Here is a 14,244-nt window from a genome sequence, read left to right on the forward strand (position 1 = left end):
TTCCAGTATAGGCAAGCTATAAATCGCAGCAGTTACCTAGAAGAGGAGAACGGAGGGGCAAAGGAAGAAAGCTACACCATTTAAGCCAGCATGGAGGTCGGGTATATGGGAGACAAGTAGCTGCACAGCGGAGATGTAAAGAGAAGGAATCCCAGACTGTCAGGGGAAGCATGAATAGTGTAGGGTGAGAGAAAAGGAAAAGTTACTGTTTCCTGAGTAATTCAGAAAACTTGGCAGGTTTCCAAGCATCACGGCATGGCTGTACCCTGTAAGAGAGCGATTAGGGATGAGGATTCTGAGAAAGAAAAACACAGCATCTCCTTAACGGGCTAATTACTTCTCCTGTCCCTCTAGAATGGCTTAAGGTGAGCCTGTTCTCCTAGGGGCAGTACTTTGGCCAGGTGATTGACCTGGTCAACTGAAATGTAACCACCACCCGGGCCAGAGATTCCGGTCTCTCGGCCATAAGGAGTTAGTTTCTTCACTGCTGCTATTGCTGCTCCAACATCTGCAAACAGGGCACAGCAGGGAAGTCACATGCACACCAAGCTGGAGACTCCTCTGGCATGAGCTTGCTTTGCTCATGTCTCCCAAGGGTTTGTGTGGTGGAAGCTTTGTCCCCAGTGTCACAGTTTTTGGGAAATGGTGGGTCCCATCATTTGGGAGTCTAGCCATAGGTCACTGGGGGAAAGGGAGGGGCACTGCACTAGGAGGGGATTAAAGTAGTTCTCCTGGGACCCTGGTTAGTCCTTCCAAGACTGTTGTTGTTAAAGAGCAAGACTGTCCCCTCCTGGTCTTCCTAGTTTCTGCCTTACTACTTGACCTTTCCCTGTCACATGAGCTCTTGCTGTGATAACCTGTGCCACGATGTTGCCAGGGAAACTGTGCATCATTCTTTTTCGGCTTTGAGTTCATCAATCTGGGAGCTAACTGAACCCAGGGCCTTGCACATACTAGGCAAGGCCCTCCTATTGGCCCACTCTACTGAACCCAACTGCACCTCTTTTCTTTCCAAAGTACCCAGGTTCTGGTACTCGGTCATAATAACAAAAGCCAGTCTAACACAGAGGTCCAAGAGATTGCAGACTGTCATTCCTGATCATTACCAGGTGAAAGAATGGAGATTCATTTTTAGCCGATGTCAGGGAACAATGTGAGCCACAGAGGGCTCAAATTTGTATTTAGTTTCTCTCATTCTGAAGGCAGGGGTGGCAGGAGAGAAGGACCTTAGGGTACAAAGAAGAAGGGATGAGGGGGACTGAGGTAGAAAGAAGGAAAGATCTAACTGGGCATGGTAGGGTTCACCTGTAATCTAAGACTTGGTAGGCAGAGACAGGAGGGTCAGAAGTTCTAGGCCAGGCTTGGCTACAAGAGACCCTGTCACAAAACAAAGGCAAAAGGAACGTCTCTTCTTCCCTTCCTCCCTGACTTGTTGGGACAGGTGGAGGATTTTGATCACAGAGAAAGATGATGACCTGGAATGTGTTCAGGTTATTTTTAATTTTCCAGGACAACAGGGTTCTCCAGATGCACAGAAGCACACTGCTGGAAGGGAATGGGGACCCCCCAGTTCTACCTAGCATTCACTAGCATCTTCAACTAGCATCTGCCATGACCAAGGGACCAACATTAGCCCCCTAGGCTGGTGGAAGTTCCTGTACACTACATCTGTTTTCCTTTCTCTGGCAAAATGCAAGACAACTATTTTTTTTTCCCAGTCAAAAAAAAAAAAAAAAAATTAAAGAAGCTAGCCAGAGAGATAGGTTAATGAACAATCAGCCTGCATGGCTGTCTCACAAATGGACTTACTTTTCCTGTCAAATCTGATCATTCAGAAGGCTGAGGGTGGAATGACAAATCTGAGGCCATATTTGACATTATACACACACAAATATGTGTTCATGTACTTTATTTTGACAGCTTCAGCTTCGCTGTGTTGCCAGACTTCACCAAGTATATTGGGAGGACATTCAACATTGAGCAAAAATGTTCTCCAGCTCCAGAATCATGGCAGGCTGCAGGGTTACATTCAGAGACCCTCTGCATTCTGACCACAGGAACAATAAAGGATCATCTCCGAGGTGCTTTAACCAATAGAAGTAAACATTCCAACACAGGCCGACATCTCTCGGGCACACAGGGAATGTAGCCAGAACACCTCTCACATGCATACAGGGATCTTTCCAGAGACACTTGTGTCCACAGAGCAGACGCTACTACGTGATCATAGGAAGCAGATGTCAATGGTCCAAGCGAAGCAAGGGTGTGTGAAGCTTTTACACATGGAATCAGAGCCATGCCCCTCTGCCAGGACCTGTTGTTGGTAATAGCAGCCAAGTAGGGGTGACAAGGAAGGGCACCCATGGAAGGACAGCTCTAATTACTTCCTCCTCCTTTGGGCTGACTTCTCGTGATGTCAGGATGGCCTTCCCTGAGCAGGTTTCTGTATGTCTGGGTTAAAGTCATAGGGGTTAAAGACAATAAGAAACACTCACCAGAAGGACATCCCAGGGTAACCAATTAGAAAGGAATGAATTTGCACACGTCCAGAGACAGGCTGGTTTCAAGGTCTACCTGTGTACATAGACCAGTGGAGAGCTTCATGTCTGGACTTAGTCTCGGGTTCTCTAAGATGGCATGGTTTGTAGAAAGGCTACCATATGAAGAATACTTTCATTTCGAAAGGCCTGTCTTCACATTATCCTATGAGCAACCACAGCCTTCCCATCTCAAAATTAGTCTTGGAGAGGAAAAGCAGGTTCTTTTGCCATGACACTGTTTGGAGACATGGCTGGTGTTGATAATTTTTGAGTCTGGGCTTTATTTTCTTTTTATGGTGCTGAGGTTAGCACTCAGGGCCTTCCATGTGCTGGCCAAGCATTTTACCACCAAACTAGAAACCCTGCCCTAATTGTAGACTTTCTTGCTGGTCAAAATGGCTGTCAACCATGTGAAGGTGGTCTGTTTTTAAGCAGCATAAAACCCAGGATGGGACAGACGGCTCCGGCCAATTCTGAGGTATTGCCAGCTGTTAAAGGGCCAGAATGTGTGTAGAAGCCTCGGGATGAGTTCACACTGGGTTTGCAGGCTCCAGTTCTCGGCTGGACATTCAGAGCCCACAGAGACACTGGAATGGCCGACGTTGGCAAGCCACCAGCAGACACTAACCATTACAGCAGGGTTTGCTGCTGCAGCACCTAGTCTGAAGAGTGTACTCTTTCTTAGGTAGTCCACGGCTACTCAGACCTTCAATTTCTGTCCCTCTTTGTAAAATGGGCCACATGATGTTACTGTTTGTGGATCAATTTCTCTGTCCTGAAAATCTCAAGTTACCAAAAGGCGCCTGTGTCATAGGGACGGCATCTAAGCACGGCATGCAGGGTTATCCATGGATGTGGCTCTCCCTCCTCCTCCTCTCTCAATCCCTGACCTTTTAGAATTTCCCCATCTTCAAGCTTAGAAAAAGATAGAGTAACAAAATGAAGAAATTTTATTTCTCAAAATCAAGACTTTTTAAGGAAAAAAAATCTCCCAGTTCTAATTTTAAATTGCATCTTGAGTTTAAACACTCCATTTATAAACAGTCCTCTCCTCTGGACTCTTGACAGTTGCAGCCGCATTTGACCCAGTAGTTTGAAAAGGGGGGAGGGGGAGGGGAGGCGTTAGAGGGGTTATTTCCCCTTGTCCAGTTACATGCTTCAGAATGAGAAATGGGGAGCTGAGAACTTCATGTACACTAGGTGTGTAAACTGTTGTTTCTGAGTGTAGCTCTAAACTACAGGCTCGGGGCATCTTCCTAGTTCAAGACTCTCAGAATACATCTCCATAAATATTATCTTTGCTGGGTGTGGAGAGGAGCTAAACATGAAGTTTGGGATGACTTGGCTGCGACCCTGTCTCATACATGTAAAGTGCTACCTGTGCCGTCCTGTAGGCAGTCTATTCTAATTTATCCAAAGCCAAAGCAGAAGGAAAGGGAGTGTGTTAGGAAGGTCACTATACTAAGATCTTGGGATAGGCCTGATGGGACAGCAGAGGCCAGCATGCCAGGGCAGACTGCTTGCTGCATGCTTATCAGTAGTGAGGGCTTCCTGCTTTCACAAATGACTAGAGAGTGTCGGCACGTGTCACACTGTTGGGTTCAATCTGTTCAATAACCGAAGGGCACCAGTCAGCAAGGAATGACTACTGGCTATCCAGACAGACAGGGTGGAGGGAGACCCACAGGCACTGCCGAGAGCAAACACACAGCAGGATCAACACATTTGTTACAGTTAAGAGTAAGGATCCATGGGCTGTATGGCAGCCATTATGGGAGACGGTTTGGTCCCACCCACACGGAAGCCTCTGAACACTCAGATAGGAATTCTCTTCCTCCTATACCACTTCCCTACTATTTCTGCTTAAATCTAGGTGTCTTTTAAATCTTTTATTTATTTTTATCTTATGTGTATTGGTGTTTTGCATGTATGTCTATATGATCTGTCGGATCCCTGGAACAGGAGCTACAGACAGCTGTGAGCTGAAGTGTTCAATTGACCTACTGGAAATGCTACTTTACATTCAACGAAATCAATGTCCAAACACCAAGTGTTAAACAACCTGGAGCTTGTACCTGCCGTGGGGCCACCTTATTAAAGTGTAAACAGTGTTTTAGATAAGAAGGCAAAGGACAGATACTGAGGAACTAGGCTCCTGACCGGCTGACTAATGACCATCATGTGCTCCTTCCTAGCTGGAGAATTACATCCAGGACAACATGAAGAAGGAGATGGTGGAGATCCAACAGAATGTGGTGCAGAACCAGACGGCTGTGATGATAGAGATCGGAACCAGCTTGCTGAACCAGACAGCGGCACAGACTCGGAAGCTGACCGACGTGGAAGCCCAAGTAAGTGGCAGACGGAACCCCTGGCTACAGCCGGTAACAGACCATGTGCCTGTGGCTGGCTCTACTGTCTAATAATGGAAAGTGACAGACCAGCTGTGGACTGAAGGGGGTGGCTTCAGCACCACAGGGTTAAAGGACAGTTAAGACTTTAAGAACAGGTTTTCATTTTTGCAACTGTGGCTAAGTTTAATTTATTATATCTGGGGCCTTCTAGCTGTTTTCATGTTACCCACAACCTAATACTCCAAGAAAAATTTCCTTTGCTTCACTGGCCTCTTCTAGACTCTAAATTACTCTTTTAGTCTGGGTTCTGCTTGGTATATTTGAGAAATAGAAACCATGAAGCAGAGATCTGGAAACTTTGTTCTTAAATCTAACCCCAGATCTGTGTTTGTGGAATGGATTTACAGAGGAAGTTCTGGCAGAATAGGGTGGCAGCCTGCCATGGCATAGACAGGGCATGATCCAGAGCCAGAGCCCCAGGAGAGAGTGAGTCTGGTCAGGTGCTCCATTTTCTGCAGGTCGGCTTCCTGAGTCCTTCCTGATTATACTTCTCGGAAGCTTCAGAAGTTAGTACTATCACGCTCTGAGCCACATCAATCCTTCAAAAACAAGGCAGTCCACACTGCAAACCACCTCAATATTCGGTACATCATCTGCTGCTTTAGCTAAGAAGACTGACTGCTAGATTTCAGCGTAAGTCAACAGGTTTCATATAAGAGAAACCAGACAGTGATCTTTCAGATCCTCTCTACCAACTGTTTTTTATAGAGAAAACAGTACATCTAAAAGTCTGATGGGAAACAGAGTAAGGAAATTATTTGGTTATCAGCTTTCAACAACATCGGATGCTTAGGAACAATATGAAGACACACGTTTTCCATAGCTCACAAGGCACTGAGATTTAATCCTGCTTGTTAGAAAAGGTTCACGCGAAGAGATACGATAGATTACAAAGAAAACAATGTGTCCATGTATCAAGCCAACTGATAAAATAAAATAGTAATGGCTAAGTGGCATTCCACAGCGTTTGACAGTAACTCTGGGCTATCATGATGTTCCAACACATCCAGTAAGAACAATACAGCATTTCTTTTTTTTTTTTTCTGATACAAGCAATAAAATGCTAGGACACAGGACAACTATGTAAACCTTTGCAACATCCTGTGTAAGATCACAGGATTTAAAAAGTGCTACTATGAAGCTAGACATCCTATGACTGAAGCTAACAGGAAAACAGGCCAGGGATGGAGAGAAAACAGCTGCAGGGTCCAAATAAACACGCCAACACGGGTGAGCCCCAGGAGGACACTGAGAGGCTGACTTAGGCTCTCAATCCAGTTGACAGCAATGGCCACTCACTCACAGTTTCAAATGTGAATTTGAAAACATGAATATTTCTGGTTGCTTGAATTCTAGACGGAATGCCGTTGTTAGACACTATGCACAGCCAGAGGTCTGAGATCTTACAGCCCCTACCTGACCGGAACAGAACTTAAGATTTATCCCCCTCAGAAAGGCGATGTGAAGGACTGAGATGGCTCAGAGGGTACAAGCACTTGCCACACAAATTTGACGACCTGAGCTGGATCCCCTGAGCCCATGTAAAGAAGGCTGGATGTGCTGGTGCCCATCCACAGGGCCAGTGCTCCTAACTCAAAGTAGGAGGCAGAGCCAGAACTGTCCAGATGGCTGGGGAGGCTGGCTAGCCTAGAACAAACAGAAGAAAGGAAAACCCTGCTCAGTGAGGCAGAGAGAACCCAGTCCTAACCGTGCCCTCTGACCACACATGTGCCCTGGCCTGTGCATGCCTCCACAGACACACCATCCTCTCTCCCCATCACTCTAACATCAAGCAGGTTTCCACTGGCATCTTTCTTTACCTCCGTCCAAATCTGTCCTCATCTTGTAATTCTCATGGATTAAACAGGGCATCGGGATCTCCCTATCTTTAAACTGCCGTTGAATGTCTGAACAGAGAAACCAGAGAAAGCAAGGCTGCACTATGGCATTGCTCACACAGCCTTTGCTCATTTCCAGAAGCCTTCTGCTATGACCTCAGCCAGGCTTGACAAGGACCAGACATGCCCAGCACCTGCATAGTGAGACAGGCCAGGGCTGTGCTGATGACAAGGACCCCCACAAACAATGATTCTTTTTCAAGGTCCCTGGTTGCTGGGCAACGAGTCAGACTTCCATTAACAGGTGATATCACATCCTGAGTGACACCACACAAGGATGTGAGTAGCTGATTCTTCCTGCTGGGAGGCAGCCAGGCACCAAAGAGCCACACAATGGGCAGCACCGGCTTCCACTGGATATTGACATTTCATTATTCCCTAATTGGCCAGAAGGGCTTTTAAAGTGGGAACAAGGAAAATAGGACAGAAGAAAGGAAAGGATTAACAAGTGGCTAGAAGCTGGGATATGGCAGGCTAGCAGTTAGCTCTTACTTTCACACAAGGACGCATGTGACTTTCTGACTGGGCCACAGACGAAATGATATTTCTGAGCAAAAGAAAAAAAATTCATAACCTTTAAAAAATACTAGATTTATTTTGGTTTGCATGGGTGCATGGTGTGTGTGTCTCCCTCCCTCCCTTCCCCCCCCCCCCCCCCCCCGTGTGTATGTATGTGCGAAGGTCAAAGGGCAATTTGCAGGAGTTGGCTCTATCCTGGGGAGAGGACTTAGGCTTTGTGGCAAGTGCCTTTATCTGTAGAGCCATCTTGCTAGGCTGAGACAAATTTTTTGAGTTTTATCTATAATTTTTGATTCATAAGATGTTTATTTAGCATCTATTTGTTACATTACATGAAACAATAAAATATATAGAAGGAGAAATATGGCGCATAGCTTGAAACTATGTTTCCCTGACCTTATTGACCTCAAAAAGATTCCGTCACTTATTATTTACTACAAAGAGATTTAAAAGATAATATAGTTAGGCGAGTTTCATGACACTAAAACTTTTTATGGGCATAAAAATTTGCCAATCCCTGACTGGGGAGGGGCTCTCCAGGCCCGTCCCTCCCCGCGGAACTACTGGCCACTGAGAGCTGCTGGGAAAAGAGACTAATTCCTTTCTTTCTCTAAACTGTGTGGACACTGGACGTGCCCCCATGGTGCGGTGCACAGCCCCCACACCCATACTCCTATGGGTAGCACTACTTGGACCAGGCTGGGTGTTAGAAGACAAGAGTTGGGAGAGGCTGTGTTTGGGGGCAGGGGGAGTGGAAGGGAGGAAATGAGGGAAAATTATGAGGGAGAATTTTGATCAATTTTATGGTATGTGAAGAAAAACCACATTGTTGAAACAAGGCAGCTGGGCTACTGAGTACTGTGCTTTCTGATCATTTTGGTGACTGAGTAAGAGAGAGGGCATACGTCACATTCATTGAGATTACATCACACCAATCAGGATGCCAGGCGGTAATCCTGTGTGTAATATACAGGTACTGAACCAGACGACAAGACTCGAGTTGCAGCTTCTTCAACATTCTATTTCTACCAACAAATTGGAAAAGCAGATTTTGGACCAGACCAGTGAAATAAACAAACTACAAGACAAGAACAGGTAATAACGCTGTAAACTTTCTAGACACACAGCTAACCTCATGTGACTAAACTCTATGCAAGGCTTCCCCAGAAGGACGGATTAACCTGCAGCATATATGGGTCAGAAGCCCTGAGAACAAAGAGGCAAGGAAAATTTGGAGAGAATTTCTGAAAAGAACCCAAATTCCTGATTAGTCCTGAATTTTGTTCTCATTCTGGGCCTTTAAAGACTCTGGCAGGAATCTTCCAAATTGCCTCAACATCGTGAAGTTTAATCTATACAAAATTAATAAAGTAATACTTCCTGCGATCATATTTTTTGGCCTTTGGTGGGGGGTTCTCACTATTTAGTCCTAGCTTGCCTGAAACTTTTCATGCAGACCAGGTTAGCTTTGGACTCAAGCGATATGCCTGCTTCTGTACTGCTGGGATCAAAGGCACACTATGCTGTGTGGTGAGGGTCTTGTTTCTTTCATGATGAACCACACTAGGAAACCTGAAACAGCTTCAATTGTGTAATACTTTCTGTTTATACCTTATGACGAGGACTGGAGAGATGGCTCAGCAGGTAAAAGTGCTTGCCAGACAAGCTTGACAACCTGAGTTTAATTCCCAGAACGCACATAAACGTGGAAGGACAGAACCAACTCCACCAAGCTGCCCGCTGACCTTCACGTGCAGCAGTAGCAATGTGTCCACCTCCCGCCCCTGCTACACCCTCAGTCTCTCACTCGCATGCATGTGTGCAGGCACCCGGTAAATACCTTTAAACGTTTCTGATAAACCAAAAGGAAAAGTTAATGTGAAACATAATTTCGTCAGAAATAACTATAAAAGCATTAATAGAACTGTTTGGGACTATATGACATAACTTTATCAAGAAAAATTTAAGCAGTTTTTCCAGGGCTTGCTCAGGTATTAGGCATTGAGCAGGCACTACAGAGACAGGCTGGTTAAACTCCCCAGAGAAAAAACAGATTCAAATAAACCAAACCAAACCAAACCAACCCAACCCAAAAGAACACAAGCAAACAAACAAAAAACAAGGAGTTTAGAGTAAGAAAGATCTGGCAACAGCCACCTGAGTGTGTCTGTAGGCATGTTACTTATAGTGTTCAAATTTTATTTTCATTCATTTAATCCTTGAACACTAGACAATAATGTTGATGCTGATAATGGATAACAATTCTTAACTGCCGACTACCAGTCTGTTTATACTTTTGCATGCACATACTCCCTCACCAGCCTCTTGCAGTGGGTAATGCTAACCCGGTTTACAGAACAAGAGACCAACACAGGACAGAGAAAGTCACTTAATATCATAAAGCCAGGGAGCCAGGGCTTAAACCTGTGGATAATACGCACCTCCATAACAGAAGACTGTCTGCCCCATGGTAACAAGAGTGCAGCTGCTGTTATTGTGATTCATACTAAAATGCAAATATTTTAGGAGAAAGGTTACACACAACCCAAAGGTCCAACTGAAACTCACTGCTCATACTTCATGAGAGTGGGGCTTGAGATAATGCCACCTAATGCTGTGGCAGGCAGTCGTGACACCCACAGGCCCAGTGTGTTCTTGATACCACTGTGTGCTGTCAAGTTACCCACAGGCACAAGTACACCTAAATGGCTTGTCTTGGCCACCTGAAAGATTCCCTTGGGCTGTGAGAAATCTTCCTACTTAAAAATAAGTTTGTTTCTGTTGCTGTTTGCTTTAAAGGCTTCTTTACAGTTTTGTGTAGAAGCTTTTGCCGCCACATAGGTATATGTAGCATGTGTGGTTCTGGTTCCTGGAAAGGTCGTGAGAGGGCATCTGATCGCCTAGAGCTGGGACTACGGAATCTTGCAACGCTCAACACTATATATCAGAAAGAAGTCGCGAGCCACCATATGGCTGCTGGAAACCTTCTACAAGAGCACTAGTGTCTAACCACTGAACCACCTCTCCAGCCCCCAAATTTTCCCACTTTATGTTACGCTTTAACCAAACACTGCGGCAGCACAGGAGTCCGGGGAACAGAGAGGTCTGCTGGCTTTGGGGACGATGAGATGTTATCAGGTTCTTCGCTAGCAAGGCCTTGAGGCGTGTGGAACGCCCCCCACTTACAGACCCCTTCCCTGTAAGCTTCCTAGAAAAGAAAGTGCTGGCCATGGAGGACAAGCACAGTGTGCAGCTGCAGTCCATGAAGGAACAGAAGGACCAGCTCCAGGTGCTGGTGTCCAAGCAGAGCTCTGTCATTGACGAGCTGGAGAAAAAGCTGGTGACCGCCACGGTCAACAACTCAGTCCTTCAGAAGCAGCAGCACGATCTAATGGAGACGGTCAACAGCCTGCTGACCATGATGTCCTCGCCCGGCTGTGAGTAGCTCCTCATTCCGATGACCTATGGTCAGCGGGCCCTCAGCACTCCCCCGCGGCCTGCCTTAGGTGCTTCTCGCAGCACAAGAGTCTCAGCAGAGGCCCAAGCACAAAGGGGGACAAAGAGAATGGGGGCAGTCATGTATTATACTAACTACTTATCACAAAGCACAGACCCAGTGTGGGTGCGTGGGCGTGTACGCATGTAGAAATGTGTGTCTAGACGCTGGAAGATAACCTCCGGGGTCGGTCCTCAGGTGCCATTCATTTTGGCTTTAGAGACATAGTCTCCCTCTGTGACCTGCAGCTGAGGAGCTGCAGGGATCTACTCGTCTCCACAGCCTCAGCACAAGAGCATAGGGCTGTGCGGCCATGTCTGTTTAGAGCTCAAACTGCAGAGTAAGCCTTGTGCCGACAGCTACTGCTCCAACCCCCAAGGACAGCTGTGATTCAAGGCTGAAGAATTCTCCTCTTGAGTTAGGTCCCTCATTAGTCAAACGGAGGAGGCTGGCAAGTTATTAAGCCAAAGTGAATCTTTCTTCCTTTGGCTTTCAAATGGGCACACTGCCCTGGGCCCACAGGAAGGCTAGACACATAAGCAAGAGGCCCCCACTCCCCATGTCTGGGTCATGGTTGGCACCAAGCAGGCACCACCTCCCATTGCTGACCATACCCTGGAAGATGTTTAGCCTTCCTCAGTACAATTTTTACTTGTTAGCTTCTTTTACTTCTTGGGGGGGGGGGTGAGGGAGGGACTCTTTAGTCAGTAATTAAAGATGTAAGACTATCTTTGTAGTGTTTATCTGTAGGAATTTTTCCTGACTTCGACCTCATTCTTACTGTGGTTTATTTCACGATGTCCCCTTATTTGGTGCTTGTGAGGTGTGGGGTGGGGTGGGGTGGGTGGCTATGGGAAGAAAATCTGGAGGGGAATTATATGCACATAAAGTCTAGACTTAAAGAGTTGAAGCATATAGGTAAGTAGGCACTGTGCTCCCACAAGGTGCAGACTTTCATTTCCTACTTACTCAACAGCCAGAAGACACTAAGCACCTTCGCTCCATGTAGAATGTGCACGTGTGCCTGGGCGGGCAGGCAGAGGCCAGGAGAAGATGCTGAGTGTCTTATCCTGAGTCTCTCACTGAAGCAGAGCTGGGCTGACAGCTAACAAGCTACAGTAATCCTGTCTCCCAGCCACAAGCACTGGAGTTACTGGTGTGTGCTGCCACATTAGAGATTTTTATGTGGGTGCTAGGATCCGAACTCTAGACCTCAGGCTTGCTTAGCAAGTACTCTGACTTAACACTAAACCTTCTTTTCAGTCCTTCATTTAATACTCAAAAAAAAGATTAAAGACTCAAGCCTCAGTTATACAAAGAATGGTCCGTGTACGTTTTAGCTTCAGTGGGAAAACGCCAAGGGGATCTGGGGTGATGGTGGAGGGAATTAGTATCTCCCTTTGTTCTCTTATAGAGTTTGCCCAAGTCTAGTCCAGAAGAAAATTCTTTTTAAAAGGAGTGGTTTACTACAGCTCATTATGAAGTAGCCGCATTACACAGTTGATTTAAAAGGGAGTAAGAAGCTGGCATGATGGCTCAGTGGGTAAGGTGCTGGCCACCAAAAAACAATGTTTAAATCCCCAGGACCTAAGGTGTAAGGAGAACTGACTCCTGCAAATTGTCCTCTGACTGCCACACCCACACCATGGTACAGGTACACACACACACACACACACACACACACACACACACACACAGTAATTGTCCTTTTTAAAAAGTTAGCAAGAGTTGTTTGTGCTACCTTTCCAAACTGACAGCAAACATGCTGCAGGAGGTGATAATCAAGATGATTGCCGTCTGTCTTGCTTACATGAGAACAAATGTCTACGCCTTGAATAACAGGCATCTCTCCAGTCAAAAACCCCATTTCAATGACTGTTGCTTTTTAAAACACAGCTAAGAGCTCTGTTGCTGTCCCTAAAGAAGAGCAAACCACCTTCAGAGACTGTGCGGAAGTCTTCAAGTCAGGAATCACCACCAGTGGAATCTACACGCTGACCTTCCCCAACTCCACAGAGGAGATCAAGGTAAGACAGATGTCCCACGGCATCTGTGGGAGCCCCCCGCCCCCCATGCCTATGCCTCGAGCTCATCCCAGGCTCACACTAAGGGCTCAGACATTGCTCGGCACAGAACAAGGATGCTGAGCAGATGGTCTGCAGCTCTACCTTTCCCCACAAGAATGTCCTGTTGAAACGATGCCCACGTTCAGGTGTTTCCCCAAGGTGCTGACATCACCTCATTAATTTTAACGAATACGTATCTTCTTCAAACTGAGGCTGGATTAACCAGAGCCTATCTTTTGATCATTTTACTAACCAATAAATAGTTACACTTCATTTTGGAGGGAGCTTAGTGAGAACACTGTTACTGAGAAGACATCCAACACAACTGTTTAGAAGGCCTTAATTTGCACACATTTCGCTTGTCATAGAAATTGTAGATGGATGTGCACTTGGCAGCCAGAGTGTAATAAAGTCAGCATAGTAAAACCTTTTCTCAAGAAAATCCCAAAACAAAAATATTTAATGCTCTGACAGACTTCTTTGGAACCACTGGACATTCTGTCTTTAGACTGCACACGGCTCCAGCACCTCTAGCGTCTGTCCTGGTTCACACCAGGATGCCACCAGTTTCCCCAAAGGGATAACTATTTCTATATGGAGCTGCTCACAGGGTGCCCAGAAAGCTTAGAACCCCATAGCTCAGAGTGGGGGGACTATGACCCCACAGAGTGCAGTCCAGGAAGCCTGAGCACGCTGTCCTGGGGTGCCGTTCTCTTCCCTCTCATATGGGGGCACTCCTTTGTTCTACCTGTACAAAGGAGACAGAAACCCTGTCCTGTCCAGCAGGGCATATTAACACACAGTCACATTAGGCCCTCCACAGGCAGCCTGGGCCTGGGAGAATGTATGTCAGCAACTCGCTTCCTGTGGCTTCTCTGAGAGGTCTGGTGGGGTAGTCTGACATCGAGTTAGAATCAGTGTGAAGATTTATGCTAATAATGGACCACTTTGTGTGCTGCATTTGGACAGATATGGCTGCCTCTAAAAGTCAATGCCAACACGGTTCCAAAACATGCATGGAAGCTGTGTCAAAGTAGAAATTTCCAGAGGCTCCTGGCAGTATCATCTTTTTGAACTCAGTATTATCTTCAGAATTTAACATGGTATCAAAGAAAAATTACCGGCGCTTAAGAGTTTAAAGATGTGGAATTTGAAACAGTAACATTCACTTTGATTATGAATTAAAAACAACGAATATTGTGCCATTTAGAATAATACTTTTCAAAAGAAATATAATTCGTTCATGTTGCTTTAAACCGACCTTGAAAATCAGTTAATGTCCCTGGTGGCCTAGAAGCCGAGCATGGGGAG

The 14,244-nt window shown here is 46.0% G+C and overlaps 2 protein-coding genes across 6 annotated transcripts in view; one reads left to right on the forward strand and one right to left on the reverse strand.

Annotated features, from left to right (window-relative positions):
• Positions 1-14,244, reverse strand: part of MCPH1 (microcephalin 1) — a 189,839-nt gene that overhangs the window by 74,821 nt on the left and 100,774 nt on the right. The window lies entirely within an intron of this gene.
• ANGPT2 (angiopoietin 2) overlaps positions 1-14,244 on the forward strand; it is a 45,041-nt gene that overhangs the window by 19,923 nt on the left and 10,874 nt on the right. The window contains exons 2-5 of the mRNA XM_080928881.1: positions 4,736-4,891; positions 8,345-8,466; positions 10,576-10,808; positions 12,764-12,894. Coding sequence (XP_080785007.1) covers positions 4,736-4,891; positions 8,345-8,466; positions 10,576-10,808; positions 12,764-12,894 — 642 coding nt within the window. The remainder of the gene's footprint in view (positions 1-4,735; positions 4,892-8,344; positions 8,467-10,575; positions 10,809-12,763; positions 12,895-14,244) is intronic.

Source organism: Micromys minutus, assembly GCF_963924665.1.
Source record: "Micromys minutus genome assembly, chromosome: 14".
Taxonomy (NCBI): Eukaryota; Metazoa; Chordata; class Mammalia; order Rodentia; family Muridae; genus Micromys; species Micromys minutus.